The 12,489-nt window shown below is 67.6% G+C and overlaps 3 protein-coding genes across 6 annotated transcripts in view; 2 read left to right on the plus strand and 1 right to left on the minus strand.

Moving 5' to 3' along the window:
* The window catches only part of HNRNPA1 (heterogeneous nuclear ribonucleoprotein A1), a 39,778-nt gene extending 39,205 nt beyond the window's left edge, over nt 1–573 (minus strand). For all 3 annotated transcript variants that reach the window (XR_009275820.1, XM_058822226.1, XM_058822225.1), the window contains exon 1: nt 493–573. Coding sequence is in view for 2 of the 3 variants with exons in the window: in XM_058822226.1 (XP_058678209.1) it covers nt 493–507 (15 nt within the window). In the remaining variant the exon portion in view is untranslated. The remainder of the gene's footprint in view (nt 1–492) is intronic.
* Nucleotides 574–958: 385 nt separating this feature from the next.
* Nucleotides 959–7,907, plus strand: CBX5 (chromobox 5). 2 transcript variants are annotated; one of them, XM_058822020.1, is made up of 5 exons: nt 959–1,063; nt 3,742–3,893; nt 5,197–5,392; nt 6,623–6,720; nt 7,480–7,907. In XM_058822020.1, exons 2-5 carry the CDS (start codon nt 3,757–3,759, stop codon nt 7,628–7,630), a joined length of 582 nt encoding a protein of 193 aa, XP_058678003.1. In that variant the 5' UTR covers nt 959–1,063; nt 3,742–3,756; the 3' UTR covers nt 7,631–7,907. The 2 variants fall into 2 exon arrangements, with proteins under 2 accessions (XP_058678003.1, XP_058678004.1); XM_058822021.1 differs by lacking the exon at nt 959–1,063 and adding an exon at nt 1,201–1,263.
* Nucleotides 7,908–9,080: 1,173 nt separating this feature from the next.
* Nucleotides 9,081–12,487, plus strand: SMUG1 (single-strand-selective monofunctional uracil-DNA glycosylase 1). The gene is made up of 3 exons (XM_058822006.1): nt 9,081–9,244; nt 9,870–10,248; nt 11,537–12,487. Exons 1-3 carry the CDS (start codon nt 9,081–9,083, stop codon nt 12,485–12,487), a joined length of 1,494 nt encoding a protein of 497 aa, XP_058677989.1.
* Nucleotides 12,488–12,489: the final 2 nt, after the last annotated feature.

The following is a 12,489-nucleotide window of genomic DNA, read 5'->3' on the forward strand; positions in this document are numbered from 1 at the left end:
GAGCGCGCGGGGGGGGGGGGGGGGGCGGTGGGTGAGGGGGGGTCGCGCATGCGCCTGAAGGGGGGGGGGGGGGGGAGAGGATGAGGGGAGGGTCTGCGGGACCCCCCCCCCAAATGGAGCCTGAGGGAGAGGAGGGGATGGGGCCTCTGTGTGACCCCCCCCCCCAAAATCAGCTCTGTGGGACCCCCCTCAAAATGGGGCCTGAGGGAGGGGGAGGGGATGGGGGGGGGGGGCTCTGTGGGACCCCCCCCAAAATGGACCATGAGGGGGGGGGAGGGGGAGCCCTGTGTGTGACCCCCCCCCCCCCCAATGGCGCCTGCGCGGGTGAGGGGAGGGGGGGCTCGCGTTGCGCAGGCGCACTGAGCTCCCGCGGCCCGCCAGGCGGCGGCGGGGGCGGCGCGCCGAGGGTGGGGGGGGGGACACGGGCGGCCGGGATTGATAAAAAACCACCGCGCGCGGATGGGCGAGCGGGACCGCGGTGCGGGCGCTGACCTCGGCCTTGGCCATGGCGGCGGCGCGGGGCGGGGCGGGCCGGGCGGTGGCGGCAGCGCGCGATGCTCCCTCTGCGAGGGCCGACACGGAAAGGGGCCGAGCGACGCGAGCGCCGCCGCCTCACCCCGCCGCCCCCGCCGCCCTCACGGCCCCCGCGCCGCCTCCCATTGGCTGACGCCTCGCGGAGCCGCGGCCCCATTGGGTGGCTGAACGAGCTCCGCCCACAGTGCCGCCGCTGATTGGTTGATCCAAGGAACGTTCCGCCCCCGCGCCGCGGTGATTGGGGGGAATTGCTGTCGCCACGCCCCGCGCGGCTTTTCCCGCTCCGGCCCGGAGACTCCCCGGCGCGCCGCGGATTGGTTGGAGAGGCGGAGGGCCCGCCCCCAGAGAGGCGTTCATTGGCTAGGCGCGCGGGGGGACGGTCCCCATTGGCGGGCGCGGCCGTCGCTCAGCGCGGGCCGCCGGCGGGCCCAGCGCAGCTCGGCGAGAGCGGCGCGGCGGGCGCAGAGCGGGGCGGCGGCGGCGACTCCCGGCGGCGGCGAGAAGGGGCCGCCCGCCCGCCGGCCCCAAGGTGCGCCCGGAGTAGCGCATGCGCCAATCGCGGTGGGCTCTGGGGAGGGGGGAAAGGCGGGCGGACGCATGCGCGGAGCGCGACCGGCGGCGCCTGCGCGCTGCGGGCGGTTTTGGCGGGCGGAGCGCGGAGCGGCGGCAGCTCGGAGCGGCGGCCGAACCGCGGCGGACGGGCCCGCGCCGGAGCCGCTCCCCGCGCAGGTAGCGCCGGCGGCGGGCGGCGGATGAATGGGCGGCAGCGTGGGGGCGGGTCCGCCGGTGTGACGGACAGGCCCGGTGGCCAATGGATGCTGGCGGGAGGCGGGGCCACGCGCGGAGTGACGGGCGCGGAATTTAATCGCTACAAGCGGGAGGTGGGGCGGAGCGTGGATTGTCAGGCGCTCTGACCAATAGCGGCGCAGCGAAGGCGGGGCGGCACTTGGAGCGACGGTTCCACCGCCCAATGGTGGCGCGGCGGGGTCGTGGCGAGCGGCGGGGCGCTCAGCCAATGACCGCGCGAGCGCGCGGCTGCTCTCACCAATCCCGTACCGCGGCGCGCTCCTCGCCCCGCCCCCAGGCCCGCGCGCCGGGCCCCTCAGCGGCGCTTTGAACCCGAATTTGCGGCTTTTCACCCCAAAATTGCGGCTTCTGCCCTCAAACCGCCGCGTCCCCCCTCAGACCGCCGCTTCCCGCTTCACACCGGCGGCTTTTCCCTCAGAGCTGCGGTTTGCAGCCCTGGAGCGGCGCTTTTGGCCTCGGCGCGGCGCGCTCCCTTTGTTCCCTCAGGATTCCCGGGCGCGGGGTCCGGGAGCGGCGCCCCGGGGGCTCCGCCGCGCGTTTTCCCTTCCTAAATTCGCCTTTTCCCACCCAAACCGGCGCCTTTGCCCTCAGGAACCCACCCAGAACCTCCCGGTTCCCGCCCGAATCCCCGGCAGGAAATTCCAGTCCGGAGCGAGGAATTCCCCGCGTCCCTCACGGGGCTGCGGTTGGGAGAACGAAATCCGCTCAAATCCCGCCCGGAGGGAGGGAAAATCCCCAGCTGGGGTTTTCTTAAAACGTCTTTTTTTAAATCGTCCTCGTTTTTAATGAGTTTAGCCCGAATTCCATTTCCTCGCTCCCAAAGCCCCCTTCAGTTTTAGGAGATGTATTCCAAATTCCGTTTTGCTCTGCTTAAATTTTCTGGGTTTTTTTTTTTTTTTTTAGGGTTTTTTTTAGCCCAAACCGTGTTTCTTTGTGCCTAAATTCCTGCTGAATTTTAGGAATCGGCCCCTACTGTGCTCCCCCCTTGGGATTTCCCTTTGGGGATCCCAAAATGACCCCAAATCCCTCTTGGGGGTCCCAAAATTACCCCAAATCCTTTTTGAGCTTCACAAAATGACCCCAAATCCTTCCTTGGGGGTCCCAAAATGACCCCAAATCCATCTTGGGGATCCCAAAATGATCCCAAATCCCCCTTTGGGATCCCTAAATGATCCTAAACCCCTTTTGGGGATCCCCTGGTGTCCCCAGATCCCTTTTTGGGATCCCAAAATGACCCCAAATCCCTCTTGGGGGTCCCCAAGTCACTCCAATGTCCCTTTAAGGGCACTCCAGGATCCCCAAATGTCCCTTTGGGGGTGCTGAGATGAACCCAAATCCCACCCTGAGCTGTCCCCTGTCCCCAGCGGTGACAACGCCGTGTCCCCAGTGCTGCGCTGTGGGCAGGGGCGGCCCCTGGGTGACACTGTGTGACCCATGGTGGCACTGTGTGACCCATGGTGACACTGTGTGACCCATGGTGGCACTGTGTGACCCATGGTGACACTGTGTGACCCAGGGTGACACTGTGTGACCCATGGTGGCACTGTGTGACCCAGGGTGACACTGTGTGACCCATGGTGGCATTGTATGACCCATGGTGACACTGTGTGACCCAGGGTGACACTGTGTGACCCATGGTGACATTGCTGTCCCTGTCATTGTCCCCAGAGCGGTGGCTGCGCTATGGGCAGGAGGAGCCGGCGGGCAGTGCCAGGGTGACATTCCCTGTGCCCTGGTGACACTGTGTGACCCAGGGTGACACTGTGTGACCCAGGGTGACATTCCCTGTGCCCTGGTGACACTGTGTGACCCAGGGTGACACTGTGTGACCCATGGTGACATTGTATGACCCATGGTGACACTGTGTGACCCAGGGTGACATTGTGTGACCCAGGGTGACACTGTGTGACCCATGGTGACATTGTATGACCCATGGTGACACTGTGTGACACTGTGTGACCCAGGGTGACACTGTGTGACCCATGGTGACATTGTATGACCCATGGTGACATTGTGTGACCCAGGGTGACACTGTGTGACCCATGGTGGCACTGTGTGACACTGTGTGACCCATGGTGGCACTGTGTGACCCATGGTGGCACTGTGTGACCCAGGGTGACATTGTGTGACCCAGGGTGACACTGTGTGACCCATGGTGGCATTGTATGACCCATGGTGACACTGTGTGACCCAGGGTGACACTGTGTGACCCAGGGTGACATTCCCTGTGCCCTGGTGACACTGTGTGACCCAGGGTGACACTGTGTGACCCAGGGTGACACTGTGTGACCCAGGGTGACATTCCCTGTGCCCTGGTGACACTGTGTGACCCATGGTGACACTGTGTGACCCAGGGTGACACTGTGTGACCCATGGTGACATGGCTGTCCCTGTCCCCAGAGCGGTGGCTGCGCTATGGGCAGGAGGAGCCGGCGGGCCGCCGACAGCTCGTCCTCGGGGGAGGAGGAGGAGTATGTGGTGGAGAAGGTTCTGGACCGGCGCGTGGTGAGGGGCCAGGCCGAGTACCTGCTCAAGTGGAAGGGCTTCTCCGAGTGAGTGACAGCGCGGGGACAGCCTGGGGACAGCGCGGGGAGGGGGGCACAGCGCCCTGGGTGTCCCTCGGTGTCCCCTGAGTGTCCCCTGTCCCTGTGAGTGGCAGCAGGGACAGCGCGGGGAGGGGGCACAGCGCCCTGGGTGTCCCCTGACCATGTCCCCGGATCTCCCCTGTCCCCAGGTGTCCCTGGGTGTCCCCTGACCATGTTGCTTGCTGTCCCTGGGTGTCCCTGAATGTCCCCTGCGTGCTCCTGACCGTGCCCCTGATCGTGTCCCTGGATGTCCCCTGGGTGCCTCTGAGTGTCCCCGACCATGTCCCCTGTGTCTGACCCTGTCCCCAAGGGAGCACAGCACGTGGGGGTGTCCCTGGGTGTCCCTGACCGTGTCCCCTGGCTGTCCCTGGTGTCCCCTGACCGTGTCCCCTGGCTGTCCCTGGGTGTCCTATCAGTGTCCCCTGGCTGTCCCTGGTGTCCCCTGACCGTGTCCCTGTCCCCGCAGGGAGCACAGCACGTGGCGGTGTCCCTGGGTGTCCCCTGACCGTGTCCCTGTCCCCGCAGGGAGCACAGCACGTGGCGGTGTCCCTGACCGTGTCCCCTGGCTGTCCCTGGGTGTCCCTGACCGTGTCCCCTGGCTGTCCCTGGTGTCCCTGACCGTGTCCCCTATCCCCTGACCGTGTCCCCTGGCTGTCCCTGGGTGTCCCTGACCGTGTCCCTGTCCCCAAGGGAGCACAGCACGTGGGGGTGTCCCTGGGTGTCCCTGACCGTGTCCCCTGGCTGTCCCTGGTGTCCCCTGACCGTGTCCCCTGGCTGTCCCTGGGTGTCCTATCAGTGTCCCCTGGCTGTCCCTGGTGTCCCCTGACCGTGTCCCTGTCCCCGCAGGGAGCACAGCACGTGGCGGTGTCCCTGGGTGTCCCCTGACCGTGTCCCTGTCCCCGCAGGGAGCACAGCACGTGGCGGTGTCCCTGGGTGTCCCCTGACCGTGTCCCTGTCCCCGCAGGGAGCACAGCACGTGGCGGTGTCCCTGACCGTGTCCCCTGGCTGTCCCTGGGTGTCCCTGACCGTGTCCCTGTCCCCAAGGGAGCACAGCACGTGGGGGTGTCCCTGGGTGTCCTATCAGTGTCCCCTGGCTGTCCCTGGTGTCCCTGACCGTGTCCCCTATCCCCTGACGGTGTCCCCTGGCCGTCCCTGGGTGTCCCTGACGGTGTCCCCTGGCCGTCCCTGGTGTCCCCTGACCGTGTCCCCTATCCCCTGACCGTGTCCCCTGGCCGTCCCTGGTGTCCCTGACCGTGTCCCTGTCCCCAAGGGAGCACAACACGTGGGAGCCCGAGAAGAACCTGGACTGCCCCGAGCTGATCTCGCAGTTCCTGCGCAAGGACCGCAGGATGAGGGACATGAGGGACGTGAGGGACAGCGAGGGGACGCGGCCCCGCGAGCGCCCCGAGGGCGCCAAGCGCAAGGGCCTGCCCGGGGAGGACGGCAGGGCCAAGAAGAAGAGGGAGGTGAGGGGACAGGGGGACAACGGGAGGGGACACGGGGACATGGGGACACGGGGATGGGGACATGGAGATGGGATGGGGACACAGGGATGGGATGGGGCAGGGACACTGGGAGGTGAGAGGGGACATGGGGACACGGGGATGGGGACATGGAGATGGGATGGGGACAGGGACATTGGGAGGTGAGAGGGGACATGGGGACAGTGGGCTGGGGACACGGGGATGGGGACACAGGGGTGGGATGGGGACAGGGACATTGGGAGGTGACAGGGGACATGGGGACAAGGGGACACTGGGAGGGTACACAGGGATGGGGACACAGGGTTGGGATGGGGACAGGGGAATGGGGACGAGGACATGGGGACAGGGACACTGGGAGGTGACAGGGGACACCTGGGACATGGGGACACAGGGATGGGGACACGGGAATGGGGACAGGGACACAGGGAGGTGAGAGGGGACACAGGGACAAGGGGAAGTGACAGGGGACAGGGGGACACTGGGAGGGGACACCTGGGACGGGGACAATGGGAGGTGAGGAAGACATGGGGACATGGGGACACGGGGATGGGGACGTGGAAATGGGATGGGGACAAGGACATGGGGACAGGGACACAGGGAGGTGAGAGGGGACATAGGGACAGGGGGACACAGGGAGGGGACAGCGGCACCAGGAGGGGACACCTGGGGACAGACATTGGGAGGGGACACAGAGATGGGGACACAGGGATGGGGACAGGGACACTGGGAGGGGATAGGGACACAGGAATGGGGACAGGGACATAGGGAGGTGACACAGGGTTGGGATGGGATGGGGACAGGGGGAAGGGGACACAGGGATGGGGACAGGGACACAGGGAGGGGACAGAGACATGGGGATGGGGATGGGGATGGGAGCCTGCACTCCTGGAATGGCCAATCCCATTTCGCAAACATTCCCATTTCCCAAACCCTCCCTTTTCCCAAACCAATCCCATTTCCCAAACCTCCCTTTTCCCCAAACCCTCTCTTTTTCCCCAACCCTCCCATTTCCCAAACCCTCCCTTTTCCCAAACCCGTCCCGTTTTCCCCGAACCCTCCCATTTCCCAAACCTCCCCATTTCCCAAACCTCCCCTTTCCCCAAACCCTCCCATTTCCCAAACCCTCCCTTTTCCCAAACCCTCCCTTTCCCCAAACCAATCCCTTTCCCCAAACCCTCCCTTTTCCCAAACCCTCCCTTTCCCCGAACCCAGAGCAACGACATCGCCCGCGGCTTCGAGCGGGGGCTGGAGCCCGAGAAGATCATCGGGGCCACCGACTCCTGCGGGGACCTCATGTTCCTCATGAAGTGGTGAGGCCACCTCCTCCTCCTCGCTGTCCCCAGCGTCCCCCGGCACCCCCGGCTCCTGCCTGTGTCCCCGGTTTGTGTCTGTGTCCCCCCACTCCTGTCTGTGTCCCCTGGCTCCTGTCCTTGTCCCCCAGTTTGTGTCTGTGTCCCCAGTTTGTGTCTGTGTCCCAGTTTGTGTCTGTGTCCCCAGTTTGTGTCTGTGTCCCCGGTTTGTGTCTGTGTCCCCGGTTTGTGTCTGTGTCCCCCTGCTCCTGTCTGTGTCCCCCGGCTCCTCTCTGTGTCCCCAGTTTGTCCCTTTGTCTCCCGTCCCTGTCCTTGTCCCCCAGTTCCTCTCTGTGTCCCCAGTTTGTGTCTGTGTCCCCAGTTTGTGTCTGTGTCCCCCGGCTCCTGTCCTTGTCCCCCAGTTCCTCTCTGTGTCCCCCAGTTCGTTCCTTTGTCCCCAGTTTGTGACTCCAGTTTGTCCCTTTGCCCCCGGTTTGTGTCCCAGTTTATCCCTGTGTCCCCATCCTGTCCCCATGTCCCCAGATTGTCACCCCAGCCTGTCCTTGTGTCCCCGGTCTGTGTCCCCATCCTGTCCCCATGTCCCCTGGCTGTCCCCAGCCTGTTCCCGTGTCCCCAGATTGTCACCCCAGCCTGTGCCTGTGTCCCCGGTCTGTGTCCCCAGGCTGTCCTGTCCCCGTGTCCCCAGCCTGTCCCCATGTCCCCTGGCTGTCCCCATGTCCCCAGATTGTCACCCCAGCCTGTCCCCCTGTGTCCCCGCAGGAAGGACACGGACGAGGCCGACCTGGTGCTGGCCAAGGAGGCCAACCTCAAGTGTCCCCAGATTGTCATCGCGTTCTACGAGGAGCGCCTGACGTGGCACGCGTACCCCGAGGACAGCGAGCCCAAGGAGCGGGACCCCCCCCGCAGCTGAGCCCCCTCCCCCTGTACAGACCCCTGGCCCTGTCCCCGTCCCTGTCCCCGTCCCTGTCCCCGTCCCTGTCCCCGTCCCTGTCCCCTGCCCGGCGTGGCCCCGCCCGCTGTCCCCACCCCGGGGCGCTTTGGGGGTGGCCCCGGGTTCGGTGTTTTTTACGGCCGCTGTTTTCAGCCGGGGCCCCCCCGGGGTGTCCCCGTGTCCCCCCCGTCCCCTCTGTCCCCTCCCTGCCACCCCAGTGTCGTCCCCAGCGCCCCGGATTTGCCTCCAATAAACAACGGTCACTTTTCAGAGCTGCCACCGCGGGGCCGGGGACAACGATGGCACCAGCGTGGCACGGTGTCACCAACAGGGCCCGGTGTCCCCTCAGTGTCACCAGCATGGCCCGGTGTCCTTCCAGTGTCCCCCGGTGTCACCAACATGGCCTGGGGACCCCAACATGGCACAGTGTCACCAGCGTGGCCTGGTGTCCCCAACATGGTCCGGTGTCACCAGTGTGGTCTGGGGACGTCAGCATGGCCCGGTGTCACCAGCGTGGCCTGGTGTCCCCCCAGTGTCCCCAGTATGGCCCGGTGTCCCCTGCCCAGTGTCCCCAACGTGGCCTGGTGTCCCCCCGGTGTCCCCCCGGTGCCCCCTGGCGGTGCCAGCGGGCGCTGCACGGGGACAGCGCGGGGACAAAGGGGACCCGGGGACAGCGGGGGTGGCACTGGGGGGGACAAAGGGGACCCGGGGACAGCGGGGGTGGCACTGGGGGGACAAAGGGGACCCCGGGGATGGGGCAGGGGCGGTTTGGGGACACCGCAGTGACACAGGGAGGGACCTTGGAACATGCGGGTGACACGGGGAGGGGGCTTGGGGACACCGTGGTGGCTCTCGGGGGATTGTTGGGGACACCGCAGTGACACGGGGAGGGTTCGGGGACACTTGGGTGACAATGGAGGGGAGGCTGGGGACGCTCCAGTGACACCAAAGGGGGTTTGGGGACGCTCCGGTGACACCGGGGGGGTTGGGGACACTCTGGTGACACCGGGGGGGTTTGGGGCCATCCCGGTGACACCGGCGGGGTTGGGGACACTCTGGTGACACCGGGGGGTTTGGGGCCATTCCCGGTCACACCGGGGGGGGTTTGGGGACACTCTGGTGACACCGGGGGGGTTTGGGGCCATTCCCGGTGACACCGGGGTTTGGGGCGCTCCCTCCCGTTCCCGCCCGGGGGCGCCCTCGCGCTGCCGCAGCCCCGCGGGCCCCGCCCCCTCACCGTGGGAAGGGGCGTGGCCTGAGCAGACCCCGCCCCCTGCTGTGAGTGGCCCCGAATCCCTCGCGCGCGTTTGGGACCCCGGGGGGGGTCCGGGTGAGATTTGGGGGGTCCGAGGCGGATCTGGGGGGCTCCGGGTGGGATTTTGGGGAGTTTGGGGGTGATTTGGGGGATGTTTCCCCGCCGCAAGGCACGATGGGAAACTCCTCGCGCAGACAAAGGACCGGGCCACGCCGGGAAGGGGAAGGGGCGGGGCCTGTCGGGGCGGGGGGCGGGGCCCGGAGCGCGGCGGACGCGGCGCGTGCTCGAGGTGGGCTCGCGGCGGCGGCGGCCGTGACGTCACCGGGGGGAAGCCGTGTGTGACGTCACGGGGGGAGCGGGGCTGTCAGGGACCCTGGGGGGGGGCAGGGCTGGGGGAGGGGGGACACGGGGGGGGGAGGGGGGGCGGGACACGGCCAGAATAGCCCGCCCCCCCCGGGAGGGGTCCGCTGCCACCCGGGTCACCCCCGGGGCTCCCCTGTCCCCCCTGTCCCCCCCCCGAGGGTCCGCTGTCCCCTCCAGAGCTCCCCTGTCCCTTCTGTCCCCTCCCCGGGCTCCGGTGTCCCCCTCGGGCTCCACAGTGTCCCCTCCCGGGGCTCCTCTGTCACCCCCCGGGTTCTGCTGTCCCCTCCAGGGATCCCCTGTCGCTTTTGTCACCTCCCGGCGCTCCCCTGTCCCCTCTGTCCCTCCTGGGGGCTCCCCTGTCCCGTCTCTCGGCCCGCTGTCCCCAGTGTGCCCCCAAGGCTCCCGTGTCCCCCCCAGGTCCCCCGTGTCACCTCCCTGGGGTTCCCCTGTCCCCTCCAGGGCTCCCCTGTCCCCCCCAGGTCCCCCGTGTCCCCCCAAGGCTCCCGTGTCCCCCCCAGGTCCCCCGTGTCACCTCCCTGGGGTTCCCCTGTCCCTTTTGTCCCCCCCAGGTCCCCCGTGTCACCTCCCCTGTCCCCGCAGGCGATGGGGGATGGAGCGGGAGGAGGAGGAGGAGGAGGAGGAGGAAGGAGCGGGGGCTGCGGCTGAGGAAGGAGCGGGGGCTGCGGCAGCCGGTGCCGCTGCTGCTGAGGCCGGTGGTGACGATGAGGACGCTGAGGACGCTGAGGATGATGAGGATGATGAGGAAGGCGTGGCGCGCCGCTTCCTGGCGCTCCAGCGCGCTCTCTCCGCGCGGCTCCGGGCGCTGCCGCCGCCGGGCCCGCCCGTGGCCGTGGTGTACGCGCCGCTCGAGTACGCGTGGGAGCCGCACCGGAGCTTCGTGCGCCGCTTCCTGCGCTCGCCCAAGGCCGTGCTGTTCCTGGGCATGAACCCCGGCCCCTTCGGGATGGCGCAGACCGGGGTGGGTACCCCAAAAACGGCAAACAAACACCCCAAACACCCCAAATCCACGAACCCCGGCCCCTTCGGGATGGCGCAGACCGGGGTGGGTACCGGGGGAACACCCCAAAAACCCCAAACAAACTCCCCGAACACCCCAAACAAACACCCCAAACACCCCAAATCCACGAACCCGGGCCCCTTCGGGATGGCGCAGACCGGGGTGGGTACCGGGGGAACACCCCAAAAACCCCAAACAAACTCCCCAAACACCCCAAACAAACACCCCAAAAACCCCCGGGCGTGAACCCCGGGGCCGGGCTGTTCCTGGGCATGAACCCGGGCCCCTTCGGGATGGCGCAGACCGGGGTGGGTACCCCAAAAACGGCAAACAAACACCCCAAAAACCCCAAATCCACGAACCCGGGCCCCTTCGGGATGGCGCAGACCGGGGTGAGCGCCCCGAAAACCCCAAACAAACACCCCAAACACCCCAAATCCACGAACCCGGGCCCGTTCAGGATGGCTCAGACCGGGCTGGGCACCGGGGGGCACCGGGACAGGGCCTGGGGGGGGGCTCGGTGCCTCCCCCGAGGTCCCAAAGGGGAGGAAATGAGGCTGGGGGAGGGGTCAGGGGCCACGCAGAGGAGGGAAACTGAGGCACGGGGGGGGGTCCCAATCCATCCCACGGAGGGAAACTGAGGCACGGGGCGGGTCCAAATCCATCCCATGGGATCCTCGGGGAGGGAAACTGAGGCACGGGGGCATCCCAGTCCATCCCACGGAGGGGAAACTGAGGCGGGGGGGGGGGGGGGGTCCCAATCCATCCCATGGAGGGAAACTGAGGCACGAGGGGTCCCAATCCATCCCATGGGGTCCTCGGGGAGGGAAACTGAGGCACAGGGGGATCCCAATCCATCCCACGGAGGGAAACTGAGGCACGGGGTGGGTCCCAATCCATCCCATGGGATCCTCGGGGAGGGGAAACTGAGGCACGGGGCGGGTCCAAATCCATCCTATGGGGTCCTAGGGGAAGGAAACTGAGGCACGGGGGGATCCCAATCCATCCCACGGAGGGGAAACTGAGGCACGAGCGGTCCCAGTCCATGCCACGGAGGGGAAACTGAGGCACGGGGTGGGTCCCAATCCATCCCATGGGATCCTCGGAGAGGGAAACTGAGGCACGGGGGGCTCCCAATCCATCCCATGGAGGGAAACTGAGGCACGGGGGTGGCTCTGCGCGGCCCGGGGCTGTCCCCCCATCTCCCCCCCATATGCCCCGGCCCTGACGCCCCCCGGCCGGCCCGCAGGTGCCGTTCGGCGAGGCGTGGCACGTCCGCGAGTGGCTGCGGGTGTCGGGCTCGGTGCGGCGGCCGCCCCGCGAGCACCCCAAGCGCCCGGTGCTGGGGCTGCGCTGCCCGCGGGCCGAGGTGAGCGGCGCCCGCTTCTGGGGGCTCATCCGCAGCCTCTGCCCCGACCCCCGCGCCTTCTTCCGCCACTGCTTCGTGCACAACCTCTGCCCGCTGCTCTTCCTCGCCGCCTCGGGCCGCAACGTGGCGCCGCCGGAGCTGCGGGCGGCGGAGCGGGAGCGGCTGCTGGCGCCGTGCGGGGCCGCGCTCGCCGCCGCCGTGCGGGCGCTGCGGGTGCGCCTCGTGGTGGCGCTGGGCCGCGTGGCCGAGCTGCGGGCGCGCCGGGCGCTGCGGGACGCGGGCATCGCCGTGCCCGTGGCCTGGATCCCGCACCCGTCCCCGCGCAACCCCCGCGCCAACCGCGGCTGGGAGGGGGAGGCGCGGGAGAGGCTGCGGGAGCTGGGGGTGCTGCGGCTCCTGGGGGTGCGGGACGCGGGGGATGGAGGGATGGACCCGTTGGACCTGTTGGGGACCGGGGAAAATGGGGCTGGGGCGTCCCTGGACCAGTGTGACCAGTTGGGAACTGGGGAAGGTGGAGCTGGAGGGGGCCTGGACCAGTTTGGGACTGGGGAAAATGGAGTTGGGGCATCCCTGGACCAGTTTGACCAGTTTGGGACTGGGGAAAATGGGGCTGGAGGGGGCCTGGACCAGTTTGGGACTGGGGAAAATGGAGTTGGGGGGTCCCTGGACCAGCTGGGGACTGGGGGAGAGGAGGTTGAGGGGGGACTGGACCAGTTTGGGACTGGGGAAAAGGGGATTAGGGGGTCCCTGCCCCAGTTTGACCGGTTGGGAACTGGGGGGAAGGGGATTAGGGGGTCCCTGCCCCAGTTTGACCAGTTGGGGACTGGGTAAAA

The sequence above is a fragment of the Ammospiza caudacuta genome, chromosome 31 (assembly GCF_027887145.1).
Source record: "Ammospiza caudacuta isolate bAmmCau1 chromosome 31, bAmmCau1.pri, whole genome shotgun sequence".
NCBI classification, from domain to species: domain Eukaryota; kingdom Metazoa; phylum Chordata; class Aves; order Passeriformes; family Passerellidae; genus Ammospiza; species Ammospiza caudacuta.

Excerpts from the sequence above, each read along its gene's own strand:
- SMUG1 (XM_058822006.1), top strand. The coding sequence starts at position 9,081 with ATGGGAAACTCCTCGCGCAGACAAAGGACCGGGCCACGCCGGGAAGGG. Across the intron at positions 9,245-9,869 it reads TCACCGGGGGGAAGCCGTGT|GCGATGGGGGATGGAGCGGG; the intron begins GTGACGTCACGG and ends CTGTCCCCGCAG. Across the intron at positions 10,249-11,536 it reads TCGGGATGGCGCAGACCGGG|GTGCCGTTCGGCGAGGCGTG; the intron begins GTGGGTACCCCA and ends GCCGGCCCGCAG.
- CBX5 (XM_058822020.1), top strand. The coding sequence starts at position 3,757 with ATGGGCAGGAGGAGCCGGCGGGCCGCCGACAGCTCGTCCTCGGGGGAG. Across the intron at positions 3,894-5,196 it reads AAGTGGAAGGGCTTCTCCGA|GGAGCACAACACGTGGGAGC; the intron begins GTGAGTGACAGC and ends CCTGTCCCCAAG. Across the intron at positions 5,393-6,622 it reads GGGCCAAGAAGAAGAGGGAG|AGCAACGACATCGCCCGCGG; the intron begins GTGAGGGGACAG and ends CCCCGAACCCAG.